This window comes from Cystoisospora suis (genome assembly GCF_002600585.1).
Source record: "Cystoisospora suis strain Wien I chromosome Unknown contig_750, whole genome shotgun sequence".
NCBI lineage: Eukaryota > Apicomplexa > Conoidasida > Eucoccidiorida > Sarcocystidae > Cystoisospora > Cystoisospora suis.
The window spans coordinates 1-21,655 of NW_027153551.1; the positions used below are offsets into that span (position 1 = coordinate 1).

The 21,655-nt window shown below is 49.9% G+C and overlaps 3 protein-coding genes across 3 annotated transcripts in view; 2 read left to right on the top strand and 1 right to left on the bottom strand.

Annotated features, from left to right (window-relative positions):
* Positions 1 to 46: 46 nt before the first annotated feature.
* On the bottom strand, positions 47 to 11,988 carry CSUI_001853 (phosphatidylinositol 3- and 4-kinase; the record flags this gene model as incomplete). Its single annotated transcript, XM_068062056.1, has 8 exons — positions 7,114 to 11,988; positions 6,376 to 6,561; positions 5,507 to 5,620; positions 4,486 to 4,546; positions 3,562 to 3,713; positions 2,546 to 2,698; positions 1,261 to 1,443; positions 47 to 136 (listed from the first exon to the last, which is right to left on the bottom strand). Coding segments are annotated over exons 1-8 (1,224 nt in total), but the record flags the coding sequence as incomplete, so codon positions are not given.
* A 1,879-nt stretch (positions 11,989 to 13,867) lies between these two features.
* Positions 13,868 to 15,155, top strand: CSUI_001854 (uncharacterized protein). Its single transcript, XM_068062057.1, has 3 exons — positions 13,868 to 13,959; positions 14,604 to 14,669; positions 14,807 to 15,155. Exon 3 carries the CDS (start codon positions 14,911 to 14,913, stop codon positions 15,133 to 15,135), a length of 225 nt encoding a protein of 74 aa, XP_067925963.1. The 5' UTR covers positions 13,868 to 13,959; positions 14,604 to 14,669; positions 14,807 to 14,910; the 3' UTR covers positions 15,136 to 15,155.
* A 955-nt stretch (positions 15,156 to 16,110) lies between these two features.
* CSUI_001855 (proteasome subunit alpha1) overlaps positions 16,111 to 21,655 on the top strand; it is an 8,360-nt gene continuing 2,815 nt past the window's right edge. Inside the window, exons 1-5 of the mRNA XM_068062058.1 lie at positions 16,111 to 17,226; positions 18,362 to 18,474; positions 19,075 to 19,198; positions 20,115 to 20,228; positions 20,716 to 20,798. Of these exons, the coding sequence (XP_067925964.1) occupies positions 17,148 to 17,226; positions 18,362 to 18,474; positions 19,075 to 19,198; positions 20,115 to 20,228; positions 20,716 to 20,798 (513 nt within the window). The 5' untranslated portion in view covers positions 16,111 to 17,147. The remainder of the gene's footprint in view (positions 17,227 to 18,361; positions 18,475 to 19,074; positions 19,199 to 20,114; positions 20,229 to 20,715; positions 20,799 to 21,655) is intronic.

Below are 21,655 nucleotides of genomic sequence, written 5' to 3' on the forward strand. Positions count from 1 at the left end.
CTACAGGCGTAAGTTTACTTCAATAATATCAGAAATGACAGGACTTACAGCCAATGCTTGAGACAGAGCGAATAAGCTTTGACGCCAACTGCTGTGCGAGCATCTTCTGTTGATGCTGGGCTAAGCGACCTGGTACCTGAGATGTGAGAGATAGAAGAGGCGAAGAAACTTATCGATCTATAGAGAAGTAGAGAAGGACCATGCTCCTAAAGAGTAATCTTCTAAGATACCTTAACTTTCCGATACCTAAAGAAATGGTTGACATTCCTGGAATCTTTCCTCTTTTCTATTTCTATGGAATCTTGATACAACTATGCTGACCTGCATACCCACTATCATCCCGAGCCGTCTGCGCATCCGTAACTATGAATCCAAGGGCCTTACTATTTGACTCTCTTGAAGCAGGCACCTCTGTCATATATGCATACACATATATAGAGATGCATAGAGATATGTATCTACATGTGAATATGGATACACGTATTCATAAAACAAGTATACATGTACACACTTGTTTAGACAGTGTTTAGACGGATATACAAGAGACTCTTCAACAAACACGCACATCTGTAAGGAGTGATGCAGACCAACGATTTCCGCCCGCCACGTATCAACTGCTTACGAGCTGAGGAGACTCTCCACATCTACAGCTCAGATTGCAGGGTCTAGGTGCGTAAGGAATGGCTAGGCAGGACAAGAATCGCCCTAACACTAAGACTTCCTCAGGATGACGAGTCAATAGCCTAAAGGCTGGCTCTCCCAACAACACGCCAGGCTGGTGTCACTACACCCCTGTCACCCCCTACCTGTGTTCTCATGGCTCCCTGCTAAAATTAACTGACTCCTCACTTCTTCTGTCACTTGATCAACCACACTCTTCTAACTGTTTTCTATCCATTCTGTAGTTCTTCCTCTTACGGCTCAATCACAAGACATATCTAATGATGCATCAAATACCACATATAAGAGGTGGATATCTTTGAGTGAGAGAGGAGAGATCCACATAGATATATGAAATATAGATACCCTACACACCCCATGTAATTCTCTTCTTTCTCTTCTTCACTTCCAGTGACTTCTTCGTCTATACAACAGATGCTTATCAACAACGACTAGACAACTATAAGCACACCTACACTCTCCAAGTGACCAGAGCAACGATGGATAGACCTTCCTAAACCACGTACCAACATACCAAGTTCCCGCATGCATGCATGCATGCATAAAAATGTGAAGTATCATCGTAGCTGCTATTCTTACCTCATGGAGAGATGGTCCATCAGAGTAATTGAGAGCTGCTGTGATATCTTGAAAAGTATGAAGAGGAGCGACAAGGATGTTCCCGTCATTTCGATCAAGATTCATAACGCGGATGTCAAAGATCGCAATACGATGGACGTCACTCACACTAAAGAGAAGAGGATTGTAATCTCCACAGCTTTCCTATTGCCAAGACAAGCAACACACAGACACATAGACAGACAGAGACATAGATACAGATAGATAATAGACAAAGAAGGAGAAGAAAAGAAACAAAGAAGAAGACGCAACGATTGTGTTACGATTGAATCGAACCCGTGTTGAACAGTCCGTCAGTCTTCCTTCAGAACTTTCTGTCTGGTCAATAAACTTCTCTTCATTTCTCTACTGTATACTATATACTATACTGCACCATATATATATATATATAAGAATCTCATTGAAAAGAAGGATGGTGTGATCAATACAATGGCGGTTGAGAGATATGCGGACGATCAAAAATGTAGACACCGAGCAGACAAGAAACAGAGTAGACATGTAAGTATCTATATCAACAACGTTATCGAGGCGAGACAGAGAGGGAGAGAGGTAGTCTCCATGAACAGTACGTGAGGAGAGCGCCAAGTAACTGAAGACGACCTGCGCCCTATTACCTGCCATGCCTTCGCCTGTACAACTACCCCCCTTCTAAAAGACCTCGCCTCTCCACCGAAGCGAAGCTGCGAGCGAAACTCTCCTTCTCAGAGACGAGATGCTAAGAAATCCACTTCCCTTAAAAGTATGAAGTCGGTCGGAATGGGCGCGCCATCGCAAGTTAGCGATGGAGGAAAAAGAGATGTTCTATGCTTGTCTCTATCACATATGACTGAGAAACTGCTTCCTGAAAAGACTCTTATCTGACATACATCGCATGTCTATGTCTATACCTCTTAATAGAGATGAAAACTCTATGGTGCGTTGGGGGTTGACCGTTTCATTTGAATGAACTATTAGCTAGCTGTAACCGCGCACGTTCCGCACGAGATAAAGACTGCTTACAAACGAAGACGCAAAAAATATTTCTGGTATTCAGAAATTCCTATTGACTTGAAACTTCGATACACTAGATGACCTTGGCTCTTTTCCTTCACAAACAGAACAACCCCCAAACCAAAACAGGCGAGTAAATCGTCTCCCTGGACGCCAACAACTAGCTACTACACCATGGACTAGCCAACCAGCTGATTAGCTAACTGCGCAATCAACTAGCTAGCTAGCTGACTAGGTGGTTAGCTCATTAGCTTACTTTAGCTTGGGCGAACTGCTGAAGACTCCCTGCCTTCCACTTGAGCTGCTGTTGACCTCCACTCTCCTGTGACGCTGCCGGAAGGGACGACTTTGTAGGATTGATCGACGAAGACATGTAGCTATCCATCATTAGGTGGTCACCCGTACTTAACTGAGAAAGAAAGAGAAAAAGAAGAAAGACCTTCATTCGAGGAAAGGAGAGACGAGGAGGAGGAGGAGGACGACGACATGCCTTTGTACTAGCGCTCCAAGAAAACACACGGAAAGACAGGCGAACGCATGAGAAAGCTTCCTGCTTCACGAGATCTTCGGGAGACAGGAGGAGATGTAGTTGTTTGATCAGGCTTGGACAACACGAACAGAGAAAGACGGTACATAAGATTAGACATTGCCTGTTGGAGTTTTCAAGTAGCATACTTATGCAGCATGCGCGGCCCCCAGTTGCTTTCTAATATATCTGAAGTCACTAGTTAGTCCCATGCAATAGACTGAAGAAGACTAAAGAACTCCAACTGATGTCTTAAGTCAAAATCCGTCCTTAGTTTGCATCTGAAAAAGGGCATGTAACGCAACTTCGTTTTCAAAGAACAAAAGCGCATGCTTTGTTTGTAGTGTATGAGAAGACATTATGACCACCAAGAGAGAAACCACCCTTCATCCTACACTATCCTTCCTACACTCTCTGTCCTTATTCTTCAGATGGAAGGACAATGAGAGGAAGTCCTCCGCCAGTCTTCTCACGAGTAGTCGTAGCAGCACTAGTAAGAAGAAAAAACGAGAAAGAGCATCGATTCTTGTCGGGCATATCCATGCACGTCTACAACTTTCCTATGAGCCTGATCAAGTGTTGATTCGTCTTTCCTTTCTTATGGCTGAAGCTTAAGGACGCCGCAGGGAACGAGAAAACTCATTGCACACAGATACGGTCCCCTTAAAGAAGGCTTTAGTATACAAGGATGAAAGAAAAGGACGACCACACTCAAAGACGGTCAAAGAAAGTAAGAAAAGACTGACTTGTACAGGTGATTTATAGCAGAAGGCTGGATGGCATGCTTCAACCATTGTAGTCGGAGGGACCCCAGCATACGAATGATAGAGAGAGTCAAGGATGTGTGCGGCATATTCACGCCCCGCCCCTTCACCGCTCAAGACACCTCCTCGAAATCCTGGAGAAAGCGAAAACAACAGACGGGGAAGTCACAGCAAGAGAATGTTGAGAAGGATGGACATTATCGTGGAAAGTAGTCATCTTAGGAAATGAAGAAACAAGACACATGCAGAGAAGTCAATTCCTAGTGGGAGACATCTCACCAAACAATGCATCTGCGTATCTACATCTATCTATGTCTTTGCCTATGTATCTCTCGATCTATATATGACCCTACCTATCTATCTATCTCTCTTTTGCCTATCTCTCTCTCTATCTATGTATGTACCTATCCATCTCTCTTTCTGTCTATCTATCTTTCCACCTATGTATGTACCAATCTATCTCTCTTCTGCTCTACCGTCAGATGAGACGACAGGACCGGCTGGGAAAGAAGATAAGAAGAAAAGAACTTCTTTGCAAAGAGCTGATGACCATTGAGGTCTAACTACTTTCTTCCTTCACTCCTCTCACACACCTGACTACTAGCCATCGAGCAATATGCGGAAACAAAAGACACTTTTGTCACCCGTACCTATAGAATGATACAGAGAGGACCATCAGACTCGTAGTAGTGGTATAAGCAGTAAAAGCTCTAGTCGAAGGGAGCAGAGGAGTTCTACCAACTAGAGGGTGTCCAACGACAAGGGAGTAATGAGTCGAGGTGTCCATACAGTCTGAAGATATAATCTCCCTACCTACATTATCTTGAGAAGATCACACGATATAGATATATAGATAGATCTTTCCTCTGAGAACATCTCCTACCCTGTAAGTAGGGACAAACGTACCTGCCTGACCAATGCGTCCTTCATAGCCACGAGGATTACAGGGAGCAAAGGCCTCTTCATCCTATTGGCATTAGAGAAGGAAACAAAGAAAGAAAGAATGATGAGATAAAGAAGCGATGGAATTCTTTGTGTTGATGTCTAAGAGGGACGGCGTGGGTCCAGATAAAGAAAGGAGATGTAGAGGATCGACAGAAGACTCTCAACCTCGAAGAGGAAGTACACTTATTGTCTTTTCACTTGTTGTCTTTCCCCATTCAGCAGGATCAGCCGCCCCAGTCTCAGTATTCAGACTACTTTCCTTGTACTTTCGTGTTTTCACCTTCATTGTCTACTTCACTCGGATCGACTGCCTGTCTATCTCATACATACAACTATCAACAAGGTGTCTCTCTCCATCCCTCGATTGCTATTGGCCAAGGTCTAAGAAGGGTTAGATATCCTCGTGGTGACAAGAAACAGTTTCTGCATGCACGGCAGTCCTAATGTACTACTCCTCTTATTTCCTTCTTCAAAACGAATGGAAGTCTGATGCTGTCCTATGGTGAGAGGCCCAAGAAAGGTGCTGCCGAGGAAGTCTTCACAAACCCATCCGGGAGCACCTGCCTACATGGGCGACCTACACATACATCTCCATACCTCACAACCTACACACCGCTTCGCCGGCTCTTCCATCGAAGTAAAGGATGAATTACAGCAATTCCAAAGAAACAGCTATACAGATGATCAACAGGTATTCATATGTTTCTAGGATAGGTGTCTCCGGAGAATGAAGTCTTATGATGACTACACAGAAGGCTGTCCTACTATTTCTCTTCTCCACGACACACGATTTGTATCAAGACAAGGAAGGACGTCTCTTTGCCACTTCTCCCCGCTTCTTCGTGAAACTTCGGCGACGTGTCGGGGACGACGAGAAAAAAAGAAGAGAAACACTCTCTGTCTTTGCATTCACGAAACACCGCGAGTAGCAGCAGAATCATGGCAAAGAGAAGGATATTCAGCGGACTGAAGACAGACAGACCTCTGGCTTGAAGATTCCAACAGGGCGCCTCCGAGCATCAAAGAGAATGTACGTTCCTCCCGTCCCATCCATCGTCAGCTTCGGGGCCACGTTACGTCGAAAACCTAACTTCACCTATTGGAAACACAACAACATAAAGTACCTTTCATCTATATGTACTATATGTATATATATGGGAGGGCAATGTCTCAGACTGTATTCATCGCCTAGGGAAGACCTGCCACATTCTGATATCATTCAAGTAGTCGAACTCATAGATATACATATATTTATATACAGATATATGTATATACTCACGTAGAGATTTCACTGTCGTTCAGACGTCCCTTGGGGATTGCAGTGAGCCGCAATATTATCGTTATAAGCGTATACAGGGTATATGTGAAGTATATGATTCAGGTGTACCTACACGTCCACTCACACCCCTTCCCTTGAGCTCCCTCAGAACATGAATAAGTAAATATCCATGGAACACTGTTACTTACCATACCTGTGGCGAGTCCATCTAACTCGCCCCACGCTGGGACACTATAGAACACCACACACTTTCTCTATCTATCTATCTAAACTGTCTATCTCTCACCAATGATGACTTGGCTGAGGCACCTCGTCTCTTGAGAACATCGAATTTCCTTCTTTTTCATTCCTTGCGAAGTTCCCCCCTCCAACCACACGAAAGAATCAAGATGCATGAGATAGACTGGTACAACTACCGCAATAGGAACAATCCTAGGGAAAAAAAAGCGTTTGTGCATGAACTCGCAAGAAACTTGTCTGGAGAAAGCTCCTTTGAGTAGCGCCGTATCACATGCATGTCCCCCCATCCCCTTTACGCAGAGCTTGAAGTGCTGTATGAACCACCGACATACCTCTTCAATCACTTGAACTAAATTTCGATGGAGTTTCTGTTGGCTAACGAGAGGGCGAAGGGAAGCCCGTAGGTGATCGCTGCGAATACTCCAGTGAAGTTTCTTGAAGGGTGCATCTGTGAAGATATTCATCAACCTCCAGTTCGGCAGCTCACTGCCTTTGTATAACAAACGAATATCCCGGACCTGAAAGGACAGCCAACGCATTCCCGACAGTCCTCCACCTTCATTCTTCACATCCCGAGACAGAAAAGAATGAACTCTCAACAAAGGAGAAGGAAAGAGAAGTACCACGATGCTCCCTCGATGTCATATGCGCCTGGTCTCTCTCCTGACCTCAACCGCATTCCATTCTCTCCACAGTCAGGAACTGTCACTGGTGTTGTTGATCTATCTTCAAGACAAGGGAGGTGTCAAGAAGAACAGAGGCGTGTCCCGTCACTGGTTTCTCTTTAAAGATCGCCTAGGTATGACCCCCTAGTTAGTCGCACCTGAATATGAACTCCCTGAGAATGAATGCCCCTCGTACCGGGCCAAAGGACTCCGCAGTGCAAATGGAAGGTCGGATGAGATGCCATCTGTTCACCTAGATCGTTTTCTTCCTGGTATCAGATGAATACAGTGGAAGTAACTCGAGAAGATCACCTTCACAGTGTGAAGTCTATATGAGACGAAGAACTAACTTTGCCGTCACCATGGTTCTTTCCTACTTTCTTGCTCCCTCTCGTGTGAACCTACCTGCATGCAACTCGAGAGATTCATTTTCTTTAGAAGAATCCTCTTGACCATTTGAACATCACAGAAGGGATAGACATTGATCTTGCAGCTTCGTTTCCCATGGAGTTCAACGAACGTCACGGGGAAGAAGTTCTCCCCACCCTCAGCGGCACGTAAAGCATTATGAGTACTATAGTAATACAGAGGATGGGATGCTATCCCGCCTCCCCCCGCCCCTCCTCCTACACCTGGTAGACCTCCCCCAGCTGCAGCACCTGAGCCAGAGGAAAGTTGATCATTCACCATGTCGGTTAAAGTCTGTATGCGCGATTAAGATCCCCTCCGGGAGTGCTTTCTTTTCAACCCCTTGTCTTCAGATGTGAGAATAGCCTGTTGCTTCTTTCTCTTTGCATACACCGAAAGGTATCTGCTGCCCTGCTTGGTGCTGCTGTTCCTGCAGCCACGCTATAATACAACGATCTCCGATAATGATGATAAAGACGGCGATGTCCCCCCTAGTTTCAATGGAAAACGACTGTTGCCTGGGTGGAAATTGCCGGCTAGAGAGGCAGGTATGGATTCGCTTCGCACTCACTACCAGCGCTTCGACCCTCTACCCACCCTCCCCGGTCTTCGCTGTTCTCATTCAGAATGACGAGAACCTTCTTCCTCGCCCCGTACAACTTCAACTTAAAGACAGTCACAAGCAGCTTCGCCAACGGCTACTCTTTCGACTGAAAAGATTTCTTGCAGAGGCAGAAGGATAACGATCGCTATCAATCCCCCTGAGGGAAGTCGATCCCGCATTCCCTCCCTTCTGCTGTCTTCTCGACGTCTCCAGTCCACAGTTTACCTCTTGAAATCTGCATGAGTGAGCCCACGCGAGGAGCATGACATCCCGCGGAAAGCCACAACACTTGAGGCTGTTGTGGTTTTCTTAAGGCCCCACCTCGAGATGGTGATCGTCTCTATAGAGAAAAGAGCAACGAGGGCACGCCTTCCTGCAATGTGTCACTACCTCAGGGTGCATACACTCAAGAAGAGGTGGAGGCTAGCCACCACCACTCCGAGGTAGCAAGAAAGACCCGTGGGAAGCAACTGCACCCGATACAGGGAACATCCCACATACAGTCCGATGGTATGATAGGGACGCTGTCCTTCTATCCTCAATGCAACGCCGAAAAGCGACGCTGATGCTTCAGCGGGAGACTTTCAGATTCATGGTACGCAGGACCCTGACGAAGAGGCCCTTTCAAAAGAAAGAGGGCGTCTGCTGATCTTGTTTGCAACGAAGAGTTGAATTGTCAACTGACTAAACAACAGGACTGAAGAAGTCGAGGAACGTAGGAGAAGAAGTTCCCTAGAAGAAACCCAGTCAGGCCTCTTCTAACCAAGAAACGTTACGGACTAATTGTCTGACTTCTTTCCGAAAACGACGAAACAATCGACGAAGGAATGAATGAAGAAGGAAGTCCCAGAGCCATCCAACGCTCTGCTGTTTTGAAAGAACTCGTCAGCGTACCTCCTCTTTGGTTCAGATAGGAAGGTTGAATATATCAAGCTCACGAGACCTCGTGATGGCAATGAAAACGAAGGTGTCGGAATGGCAAGAGCTCAGCACGCGGATATTCCACATAAGGTGCAACCCACAGACTCTCGACAGAACTAACTAACTACACCCGTAGAAAGAAAGAAATGACAGCGAGCCACTTAGGATGAGGCGGCTTTGACTTCCTCCTTTCCTCCTTCTCTATCTCTCGCCCGCCCCTATTCTGGCGCCACCCTCAACGCACACTTAGAGCAGAGTGCCGAGGGTTCCACATGCTCTTCTCTAGCAAACTATCGATAACCTTTCATGGTTGCATGAACTAGTCCTCCTGCTGATAAGCGGCATTTCACAAACAACGCCTTAGCTCGTCCAACTTCAAGAGCTTACATGACCCACAATACGAAGTCAATCTTGAATCCGAACAAAACCTGAAGATCTCCGGTCTCTCCTCGCTTCTGGTCTTGGTTTTGCCTAGCTAAGCTCTCCGTACCTCGAAATGGTATCGCCACGTCCCCTTAAACAAAGCGGTGTTCGCTTCATGCATGCACATCGATCAACCGATTCTATGTGCTGGCCTTTCTGTCCTCACAAGCTCCCTGAACGATTGCTAGGACCCAGAACGCCCCCTAGCCGACCTCCTTGGATGGAAGATGGACTCTCTCTAGTCGTTCTACTTCTTTTATTTGCTCAGCGTCACCGATTGCGGTAACCAGAATCCCTAGACCACCCTTGCTTGTCTGTCCTTGGAAAGACTTGCCGAAGTTGCAAACTAACATCAAATCCTCTTAGTTTGCTCTGTCTCCTCGTGGTCTAGAAAGAGAAAGTAAAGGTATGAGGACTGTTAGGGAAAGAAATACAGACTGTCGCTATCTAGCTTCTACGAAAAACGTGTCGTTTCTCGCCGCGGAGGTTTTATACGAATAACGAGGAGTCATTCAGAAACGAAAGAGACTTTCGCAATGTCCACGCAGTTTCTTGAGGTCAATCGCTACGCGCCAACTGAAAGGGGTGAGGGAGGACAACCCCGGGCCTTTAACGTCGAGAGCTGTCAGCTCTAGAAGGGTCGTTCCGCATGCCAAGGGTCAAGAGATTAGCAGGATGTGGACTGTTTGATGTGTATGCGTGTAACTGTCGCAAGAGATGTCTTCACTGTTGAAGCCAGCCAAGTTGGGAAAGAGACGAAAAGGATTAATTAATGACGCTCAGGGGCAAATTGACGATAAAGACACGAGGTTGGCAGGTCTACTCAGCGACCAGCATGAAGTTCTTGGGTATCTACTACACGCCTCTCCGCAGCGGTCGTAACCTCTTTCCCCCCCCCACTGCGTATCAGGTGCTGACGTATCTCCCCTCTCCACTCAAGAGCACCCCGTGAACCGAAGATGCTGTCTTCTTCGCTCGAAAAAGGAACGGATGGTGGTTTCTTTTGTGATGCTACACTAGCCTAAACAAAGAAACAAGACCGAAACACGTGCAGAGACGTCCCGTCTCTGCGGGCGCGGATGTGAAAGAAGACTTTAGCCCGGGAAACGTGACGCTGTGAAGCACGCATGAAGCACGCCTCCTCAAGGCCTGATCGGAACAGCATGCCTGTCAATTTCTTCGAAAGTTCCTAGTGATGAGAACGCCGCTCCCCCGCGGGTGGCGAGTCAAGGCAGGAAATTAGCCTATTCTCGCAGATGATAAGAATAAGAACAGAAGGCCGACAAACAAGGTAATTCTTGACATGGGAGTGCACGTCTGCCCCAGAGATACTCGAGAACACAGCCGCGCAGTTGGACTCAATGAGACAAGCTGTCGCCCTTTCAGAAAAATAATCTTCAGTCACGCGTTGACATCTATCAAAGGAAAAGAAGTCACGGGATGCCACCACGCTGTTGCAAGAAAAGAAAGGAAGGTTTAGGCCGATGTGCGACGAAGACAGCGGAAATCCTTGGAGTAGAACGTGAGAGAAAGAGCCGGTGAGGACAAAATCAATGACTGTCTCAGACCGTTCAGCCCCGCCCAAGCCAACAATTGCATGTATTAAGTGCCAGTGAGAGGCACCAGGATCCTCGAGGCCTCCGGGATATATAACCCCGAGGGGGGCAGGGAGGTGAGTACCTTCAGTAGGTTTGAGTAATCGCCCGCGCTGAAGCCAAGATCTCTTTAACAAGAAGATGCTGAATTGTCGTCCAGCAAGCAGGAATCCGACTTCGATTGATCGAAGACGACGAGCAGACACGTTGCCGGTCCTTTCATTATTCAAATGAGGCGAACATGGAAGGCCGCCCAGCATGCACGAGAGAACTTCTATACATACATTTTGCAGACACAAGCACCCACATATCGTCTATTAGCACAAAAAGAGATGCATCAGCATATTCGACCTGTTCGGAGAAACTGCGGAAACAGCACTGCCGCCCCGTAGCCCATCAGCACGATGCCGTACAAAACCAAATGGAGTCCCCCCTCTGCAAGGAAACTGCAGCACAGGTTCTGAATGCACGCCCAAATACACACTCCGCCGGCAGAAGCGGAGAATCAGGAATGTCAGTAGCCAAGATCTAACCCGCGGGATACAGTTTATTGCGCCGTCGACGGAGCGCGGACAACTGGGATGCAAAACCGGGTCAAAGATTCAACCTAGAGTCACATCCGTTGCTGGACGAGCGGAATGTTGACAGCTCCTTGTGCACGTCGCATTCACTCCGTTCTGATCTCGCCTGTCAGGCTACAGCTGCGCAGTTTCCACCCAAGCAAGCTGTGAGCCGACTTCCTTGGCGTGACTGCAAAGCAATGCGGAAGTCAAACAGAGGACGCCCTCCTAAGAAAGAGTGCGTGGCACGACACCACAAGAATGAGCTTAGTTCCGACTGCGGTAGTATTTTCACAACGAGTGAACGATGTCAGCCCGGGTACACTGGGACCGAGCAGGAACAATACAGTTGCAAGAGATATGAACAACCGCCGTGTCCTGAGTCATAGCTTCTCCTGTGTCCAGGAAACCGAATCATAGCTTCTGCCTGCCCTACCCGAGCAAAAACGCGGGCTGCGGGCGCCACGCCGTGTCGGGCAGTTGAATGCGGAGAGAAAATCGGAGAAAACAGGGTGCCAGGGAGAAATGCCAACAGAGACACACTGGAGTTTCTATGGCACCTGAAGCCGAAGCGACGGTAAAGGGACGGTTTAAGGAAAAATAGTCAATGCGACAGTACACCGCCGCTATTGCTTGTGCGCTGCCTTACAGGAAGGAGGGATGGCAGTTAAAAAAGGAGAAGAAACCGATTAGCTGGCCAGCAAATCAGCAAAAACGTGTAGTACAAAGAAAAAAGCTCCAAGTGTATCCATATGGCGGACAGGGGAACAAAGATCGCAACAGCTTCAGTCTTTGCCATCTCGATACACCCGAACCGTCCCCGGACACCGTCAGGTCTCTGCAGCAGCACGATGCCCGTACGCGTCTTGCCCAGCAGCATCGCTTTCTTGCCGTCAGCATGCAGCGTAACATTCGTAAGAACCACCACAGGAGCAAGAGCATCGAGCCAGAGGTGTAGAGATTCGAAGCGTGTGCCGCGCTCGAAAACGGAAGCGGAAAGCCCGTAGGCAAAACTGCCCTGGCTTGCGACTTCCGCGCCTAGCACTCTCTGCGCCTCATACAGACAAGCGCTGCCCCTAAAGATAGTACGGGAATCCTTCCAGGAGTAGGTTGTTCTATCGGGCGCATGATGGTGCGGCCGGCGGTTTCCAGAGCCAGAGGCGAGGCGGGCTGAGACGCCGCGGCCCGTCTTGCGGTTGTTGACTCCCGTTCCTCTGAAGCGTGACTGGAGACGGGCGCTGGGAATCCTAGGAAGTGCCTAGAGTAGCAGATTAGTGTTGTGTAAGCTCGAGCGGTCACCTACATACTTTTGATCGGCAGTTGGCTAGTCTCCATTACCAAGACCAATAACAACGGCTCAAGAAGCTTTGCTCTGAGTATGTGAGACTTAGAACATCTCTGCAGCTCTTCCGTCTTTTTACATCGAACCCTGTTCGCTGTACGCCCCGAGTCACGCGTCCTACGACGGTTTGTTTCCACCGTACCCTCTTATGTCTACGCCTCCAGTCACGCGGGTGCGGAACTCCAACCTGTGCGCCTGCCGTTGTCCGGTCCACGGAGTCTCCTACTGACTCCCGTGCCTCGCGGATGCCCGAGGAGAAACGGTAACGTCAACAATACTGCGTAACGCCCGTCCCAACACTGAGAGAAGCTTCTGGTTCGGTATGCGAAGGAAGGTATTCCCGACCGATGCAGGAATTAGAAAGGACACTCATGACGACCACGAATCTCAAAAGTGTGGCCATGCTATTGCACTCCGTCTGCTTGGTGGGTCTCCTTCCACTTCTCTACCAGTGTTCAGAGAACTCCAGCGTCACCATAGCCGGAATAATCCTCTGCCTCCCGCCCCGGACTCACTGGCTTGGCTTGCGCCTGCTCCATCCGTCGTTGTCGTTTCTCGCAACACCCGTATAGACGACCCTGTATATATGTGGCGGCTAAACCTGAACGGGTTACTTCCTCGGTTGCACTCACCGACTACGGCAGAAAAATCTGTGGAGCCAGCTACACGTACAGAATCAAAATGGGTTCCGGGAGCGCCCCGGACAGCTTTTTAAGCGTTCGTGTCTTCTTTTATTCGCGGCAAGGCGTTAGTCTCAGAGCTCGCTCATTCGCGAACACGTGGAAACCCTGTAGAAAGGTTGCCAAGATACGTGGGCAGCGGAGTAGTATCGTACGCAGTTTGCTGGCTCTCCAACTGTCCTTTCAACAGTGCGCGGCAGGGGTACGTATAGGCAACGGTCAGCAAAATCTCCTGTCACAAGACGGGAGGCACCCCACGACTGTCGCTTGAAGGGGCGCCAACCGAAGGGGTCCCGGCAGAAGCCAGACCGACTGGAGCGGGCGGGGCGGAGGAGTATAACAGCCGGACCCACCATCACGAGGTGCTACCTGTTAGCCACTTTCGCTTCTGTTTCACTACGCTTCCAAGGAGGGCACAAGAGGAACGTCGGACCGCGCTCCATTGGACCAGCCTCCACAAATGACCTCGTGCAGGCTGGGGACTTTCGCCGGTAACGTGCCTGCCAAGCCATGTGCTGTACGTTGTTGCGCCACTAGCATGGTGTTTCAAACTGCCACTCGGAGAGCAAGGACGACAGGAACAACTCCGTTGACGTGCCCCTGTTCCCGAAGACAGGACGCGAACAGTCGACATCGCGCTTTCGAAACCAATTACCATCGCACGGGCAGAAAAAGCCCAACCGAGCGACTAAGTCCCGATTCTTGCTTAAGTGAAAAGGTGAGGCCAGGAAGACGGAGGAGGAACTATACAGGCTAGGTTCGATGTTCGCACACTCGAGTGCCTTCCCGGCCGGTGCAGAGTGCCCCTACGGCCGGGGACGTCGCAGTTACAGCGTGGCAGGACTAAGTACGAGGGTGCGCCTCCGGGGATTGCGCGATCGCCGAAGACGCTTGGGCGCGACCCAGCGCTTCCTGACGGGTCGTTTCGCTCGGGCCGCGCGGTGCACCGAGCGTCTCACAGTCAAGGGGCACGCCAGAAGGGGGCCCAGCGTGCGAGCGGCTGCGGCTCGATGTTGCCTGCCCGAGCCACATTCTCTTTTGTGAAGTTGTGCGACGTGCAGCCGGATTGCTGTTGTTGGAAGCCAAGTAGGTAAGAAGACGAGGTGGAACATGGGGACGACTGCGGTTCGTCCTAGAGGACTGAGGAGATAAACATAGGGAAACGATTCGGAAGCGAGGCGTTGCAAGCCATACGCGTTGCACATTCGCTGGTCGTAGTGGTCTGACTCCGGGCCAGACCCACGAGGCTACTCGCACTTGCTGCGCCGGGAGATGCCGTGAGGGACTGCTGGTCCCGTTTTGCCTAGCGCAGTGGGAATCCTGCGCCTCCTTTTTTTCTGCTTGGACTGTCCTTGCGTGCAGGGTGCTCTTCGTTCTGATGGAAAACACTAAGGATTCACAGCGACCAAGCGGAGGCGAAGAAGCGCCGTAAGTATGACAGAGGCACCTGGCGGGGAGGCCACTCAGCATGTTAACACTGTACTGTTATATGTTTGGGTGGGCCTGGACAAGCGACAGAAGGACATGTACTTTCTGGCAGTCTTGTCTGGGAACTCTGTTTTCAGGTACCGCAAGCTGCCTAGCGATGGCAACGCTCCTCCGCGATTCAACTCACGAGAACTCAAGGCAACAGGGCTGATCGGTCAACTGTCTGAGCAAGACTACAAGGATGCTGCTGCAAAGGAGACTACCGGAAGGAAGAAAGCTCAAGGGTGAACTCGTCAACAATCTCCTAACTGAGGTGCGGGCTTCGAACAAAGTCGCCAGGCACCAGTTGCTGCTGGCGACGCCCGTTCAGAGCACAACGACGCCCCCTCTTCGGCGGGCGAACGCCCTTCTCCTGTGTCGAGAGGATTGTAATCTGTGGCTGGAGCCGACATGCCGGCGTGTCTAGTCCGCGAAGCGGATAGGGAGAAGTGAAGCCTGTGCTTGGCATGCCACTCCTGTGTGTGTAGCGTGATTTAACGTTCTGCCGTTTTGTTGTTGAGTACCCAGCCGCGTTTTGTCATCTGCAGTTGATCGCTTGCTTGCCAGATGATGTCCGCGTACTTCTTTGCACTGTAGCCGTGTACGAGTTGCAGTTAGCGTTTTTGCGCTTCTAAATGCTGTGAGGCGTGCCAGATAATCACTTTCTGTGACACCCGCGATCGTGGACTGCTTATAAACCACTCGAACCGTTTTTCAGTCCTTTCGGAAAACCAGCAAGGACCTGGCTGGCCACCCGCTCGTCCTCGTAGATACCACTCACGATTTTTTCGTGCCTCTATTCGAACGCCAGCAACCCCCGAAGCAGCCGACCCAGGTTTGCTTTCCCTTCTCCGGCAAGCTGAGCAGACGGAGAGTGTTTTCGGGTGTGTTTGCCACTCTAGGAACCCCCTGCGGTGATAGTTTTCTTCGGGTGACTGCACCACCACACAGTTGTCCGGTTCGCATTGTGCGGGCGCTCAGTCATCTGGGCCACGACCCCGGACGGCAGAGAGTTTCGGTTGAACCGGGGCACCTTCGTGGCATCGTGGACTGCCCGGGGGAAGCATTTGGATGCACAGAGTGCAGCCTCTACGGGGCGGTGCACAATGAAGATGAAAGCGGCGGTCAACAGAGAAGTTCCAGACTCCCAAACTTGGGGGCAGACCCCGATGCCCGTCAGCACGCTGGCGAGAAGATACCTGACAGACTCGAAAGCAGTGAGTAAGGCAAAGCAGTCGGCCCGTATGCATCGTTAGACGCAGTTCCGGGGGGCCGGAGAATTTGTCCTGTCTTGGCTTATAATACCGCGCACACAGACGCGCATTCGTCAGAGTGTCTCGGTGCCGCATCTAGCCCGACGTGTTCTCGAACTGAGATGTGGAGGCTATCATACGCACACCCAAACCGATGCGAGAAGAAATCACAGTGGTTCGCCACTGAAGGCCCAGCGGGCCTAGGGAGCTGCCACGTATTACTACGGAGCCCGCGAATGCCCGACGCTCCCGGGCCAAGACCCTGGCAGTTCTGTTGTAGGGAGGGACCATGTATCCTTTCAGGGTACACGGAGCAACCCGGGCACAGGAGCCCGTCCGGAACAACCGTGTCTTTCGGCGTTGCGTCCCTAGAAAACCACAAAGGAGGGACACGCACATCATCAACCCGCCTAGTGTTCGTCAGCTCAGGTGGGTAATTTCCCAAGATTACCGCTTCTATAGCGGCGGAGTTTTTCGCAAATAAGCCCCAACTGTGTGTCTTGACGCCACCGCAGCCGGCGCATCGCGATCTTGTCGTTGCAGTTGCAAGTACTGCGGTGGAATGGTTGAGGACGCCCCATGCACGCAGTAACCCTTTTTGAGCCCTACTATGTGGAAGCTCAATCTCTTTTTGTCCCTTTACGGCTGCGCAAGCTGGTGGTGTACTCTCGGTGCATTAGTGTTTCATACTTGAAAGTGCCATGACGGCATGCGAAGTGATTCTCTCCTCATAGTCGGCTTACACATCCCCCGCCTCCTCTTCGGTTCCGCTTTCTCTTCTCCCCTTTTTTTCCTTTTTGCCTCTAAACTTTCATTCCCTAGCACTGTCTCCGGTGCTTCTTCAGGTCACTAGCAGGCGAGCACGGAAAAGTTGCAACCGCCAACGACAACTAACGGCGCAGTTTCATGCTTTCTCTAACTCGTTTTCACTCCAGAGGCTCTGGGTTCAGCTTCAGGAGATGCGGCGTGGTTTCTCTACACGGTGCTCCATACCTCCCGTTCAGACGCCCACTTCGGGCTCAGGCATTTTCCCCGCCAAGAACGGCGTTTGTGTTCTATAACAGTAGGAATGGTTTCATGCTGTTTTTAGCGGACTGACCAGCTCCGAATCTCTATCGTTTTCGTCTTCGTGCGTGCTGTCTCACAATCTCCAGAGGAAATCCTTTTTTTCTTACGGGTTGGAAGGATGTCGGGCCGAAGCACTCAGGGCATGTACGATCGTCACATTACCATTTTCTCTCCAGATGGCAATCTATATCAAGTCGGTGAGTAGTGCAAGGACGGCACTCTTGGTGTATCATACGCCATTTCTTTGTTATCTCTTCTTTCTTCGAACGAGGCTTTGTTTCCACCTGGATGCTTTTGTCTGCTCTCTCCGCTCGCATTCTTTTTCTTCAAGGCCGTTCTCGATTTATTCGTTGTCGCTTCTGTTCGTTTCTCCTGGGCTGTGGTATCACTGTTGTGTCTCTTCTTTCCTCGAGTAAGCTGTCACCCCGGTGCTGCTGTCGTCTTTCTCTTCCTCACTGACAACAAAACCAGACGGTCACTTGCATTCGTCAAGGGATCCGCGTTAAGTGCGGTAGCGGTGCTCGGGAGGGCGAATTCTCTTTGGTGCCGTGCTTCTTCGGACACGGCCTAGCGTTCCGAGCCGGAGCAAAGAGAGTGCTTAGGGGCGTGGGCGGCCGCATTCGGGTGATACATCCCCGTGCATATCACTTAGCATCTTCAACTAACTAAAGCTTCAGAGGAAGCAGTGACCTAGTAAACACAACGTCTCGCCACGGGCGAACCTATGAGAGCATTCGTAGTAGTTCCGTAATGCGCGTGTGAACATGTTCAGTGAGAGTGGCAGTAGAAGTGCCGCTCGCTCGCCACACTTTCACTGTTTTCGCTTTGCTTCTGGAGTATGTGAGGGTATCACCATTATCAAAAGTTGTGAAGGACACAGTCGGGGGAAACCTGTTGTCTCCGGCCGTCAGCTACAGACATGTCTCAGGCCTGGCTGTAGTGCGTGAAGAGACAGGGGGGCGTTGCCAGCTCTGTATCGTTCCGAGGGTTCGCCTCTCTTCTGTCAGGGTCGTTTTTTATGGACAGCTCGTGTACTACTTTCTTCTTCGGCAAAATACAAGAGCACTGAACTTCAAAGGCAGCGTTTCCGTCATCTTTCGAAACAGATTTCAAGAAGGGTTCTTAAGAAGAAAACATGAGCTGGGGCAATCGCTTCAAAGATGCACCTGACTGGGAGGGAGATGTAAATCGGCAACTGGGCGCCTCCTGCAGGGCAGATACTTCTGGAACCACTTGTCTGCCATGCCCGAAGAGACTAAGGGAACATGCTTCTCTTCGCAAATTCTTTCAGTTCGGTTCATGCAGTAGCGTTGTGATGTGGTGTTTGCACAGAGTACGCGATGAAGGCAGTGCGGAACTGCAACCTGACCGCAGTTGCCGTGAAAGGAGAGGATAGTGCGTGCGTTGTCGTACAGAAAAAGGTTGCCGCGCAGCAGCTCAGCCAAGTAAGCCGCTGTACGGATTTGCATCTGCGTGTTCGTCAGTTTGCATCACTGTGATCGTATGTCTATGTATAGGCTTCAGGGTTCACTTCTCTCTCTATATATACGTATGTATGTTGGAGTGAAGTGCTGCCTATAGTTCGGAAACGGCAACACACACCGAGGAAGGAAACCATCGGGCGGACGAGGTTTGTTTCCCCGAATGTACGGAAGACGGCGGGGTGTCGCCGTCTCCTTTTATGCGCAACCAGTCACTACAGTCTTCCACGGCATATTTGGGAGTGCTGCACTGAAACGCCTGCTTACCCGTACATTCTTATCAGCGTCAGTTTCCCTTGCATACGAGGTGATTGTCGTGCTGGCTTAGATTTCCCTTCTATTTTGACCAACTGCAGACCGAGAGAGCGCGATAGATATAGAATCGCCGTTGCACGCTCGTTCTCTCACGTGAGCATCGCGCTGCATGCGCACGTGTGTTCGCATAGAAGTGAAAAACCAGGCTTCACACGCAGCCGCAGTGCTATAGTATCGCAGGGTTTCCTTGGCTTTACTATATCGTGCGAGAGGTTTTCCCTGTTCCGTTTTGTTTTTGTGCTCCATTAGGATAAACACTTGGATAGCTCCTTCGTCTCGTCTCTCTATTCACTGTCCCCTACTATCGGCAGCTGTCTCCTTGGTGTATTCCCGGACTGCCGAAGCATCGCGTTTCGCGCGCGACAGGAAGCGGGTAAGGATGAGAGCTGACTCGATTGCCGTTGTGGTCATCTTTCAGGGAGCCCGGGTGTCTTGTCTGTCTTTTGGTGTCGGAGTGCCCATCAGCTTACATTCATCCGTCAATGGACCTTTTGATGAACAGACGTCAGGCATATATGAAAGACTCGGCAGGCGTGAAAGCTTGCCTTGGCTCACTGAAACGGCATTTTTTTAGTTGTCCGCCTCTCTGGCTTATCACATCGGGGGGACTGAATAGTCAGCCCTGAGTGACCTCGGATTGTTGGGTATGTACAGCTCAACCTCTTCACATTGTCGTCGCTTCCTGTCGGTAGTGGTGATTCACTCTAGTCTAACCTCGGCCTGTTGCGCCTCTCTGTGACCAAAGAGACCGGCGCCTGAGAAACGTCTTGTTAGTGGCACAGGGTCCGCTTCGGCTTCTACGGACAGGGCTGGTGACACTCACCCTAAACGCTGGCGTGTTTACATTTCTCCCTATTGTGAAGGGGGCGTTGAGAAAAGATGCTGTATTTCTGTGTAAGGTTACATCGGTCATGATGTGTGCTTGCGAGGAAAGCACCTGCTACTGAACAGCGTGCGACAATGCATACTCCAAATCTCGCCGCTAATGCGCGGGGTGCGAAGGTTCGTTGGGAGGGTCAGCTTCTTATTGCCGATAAGTCGGGTATCAGCGGAGGAATGAAGAAACGGTTCTTTGGTGAATACAAACAGCTTCCGCGTATCGGCTGATCTGGACTGTGTAGAGTTGAGTCTGGAAACAAAGAAAAAGAGACATGACGTCGGTACCTCAGACCCAGGACTGGCGCACGCATTCAGATCCTGCGCCAAAGAGCATACACCTGCCTAGTGCGGTTTAGGGCAAGTCAGGCGTTGAACGCCTTTCCTTCTCTCTTTTTGTTCGTATTTTTCAGGAGAGTTCGCATATAAGAATGGGTACGAGATGCCAGTGTACGTCCTAGCAAAGCGCGTCGCTGACATCAACCAGATCTACACCCAATTCGCTTACATGCGATTGCACGCATGCAGTAAGTTTCCCCCTGATTGACACAGTGGTTGATATTGGCACCGCCAGGTACGGCTGTGTAGGCAGATAGGATCACGGGGCGTCTACGCCTAGGAGAAGTCGCAAGCTATTGCGTACGTTCCGTCTGTCCTACAGGTCTTATCGTTAGCCTGCTGTGTCAAGTGGCAAGCATAACTACTCCCGGTGTTTCCTATGTCGGGCGTCTGGAGAGGGAGACAATTAATTCGGTGTCACAGTACTCTCTGCTGGAGCGTATTTTCCCGACTCTTCACTGCTATCTACGTCGAGAAGCTGCGCCCACCAACTGCAGTTCAATAAGGCATGGAGTCTAGATAGATAGATCGCACATTAGGCCTGGATGATGTTGGTGGAGATGTCTGCCCGTTTGTCTCGTGTTCACCCCACATAGTCGCCGCAGACGTTGTTTCACGTCACAGATGAGCCACAGTCATCCATCATCTTCTTCATCTTCCCTGCTTGCTCAACAGCTGGAATCATGATTTCGTACGATGAGGAAGCAGGGCCCTCGATCTACAAGTTTGATCCGGCGGGATTCTTCGCGGGGTACAAGGTGAGATATCTATCCGGAGTCATTATGTTAGGTGGCACGCTGGTCCGGGAGTGAGAGAGTATTGTAGCCTCTCTTAGTTGTAAGGTTGTCAGCTGTAGGCTTTCAAGTGCAAGTGAAGCCTTTCACCAACTCTTAGAAAAGACTCTCTGTTGACGAGTGCTCCTTCAGAAAGGATCGACCAAAAAGAAGCCTCCCTACATGTGTTGACCACGAGATAGAGTCTGCATAGAGGCATGAATTTATGTCTCCAATACACTTCTATCTAGATTGTCGGTTGTATAGGTAAGCAAAGATCTTCTTGTTGTAGGCATCGACTTGCAGTTCGTTTGGCTTCTGGTGTTGATACGGTCACCTGCATTGTTAGTCTTGGTCCTTTCTTTCAAGTTTTTTGTCGGGTGTATCTCATGTCAAAGTTTCTACTTGTTGGGCGGGGCACTCCTCGAGGAATGGAGTCGGAATCTTTGTGACTTCGGATCATGCTTCTTCGTTTGCCGGAGGACACTGTGTATTAGATACCACGTTATGACGATCTCATGTGAATGAACGAGCTTGTCCTAGCGTAATATCTCACTCGCAACGTGAAGATAGTATCTTTCATACAACGTGCAACTAACTCTAGAAGCAGGCTTAGAGCGTCCGTACGCCTGTCGGCTCCCTCGTTAAGCAGGTATTATCCCTGTCCACTGTATTTTTCGGGTCATTCCCTCCCTGTTCGCATCTCCTTCTATCTCAGTGATGTCTTCTCTCCGAAGTCTCTCTCTCACCTCATCCGATCACTGTTGCACAACGTCATTTGTAACATGTGTATGACTGAAAGGCCTGAGTACCCAAGACCCTGAATATAGCTCCAGTAACTA

What these genes read in the sequence shown, in the direction of transcription:
- CSUI_001854 (XM_068062057.1), top strand. Translation starts at nt 14,911, where the DNA reads ATGCTGCTGCAAAGGAGACTACCGGAAGGAAGAAAGCTCAAGGGTGAA.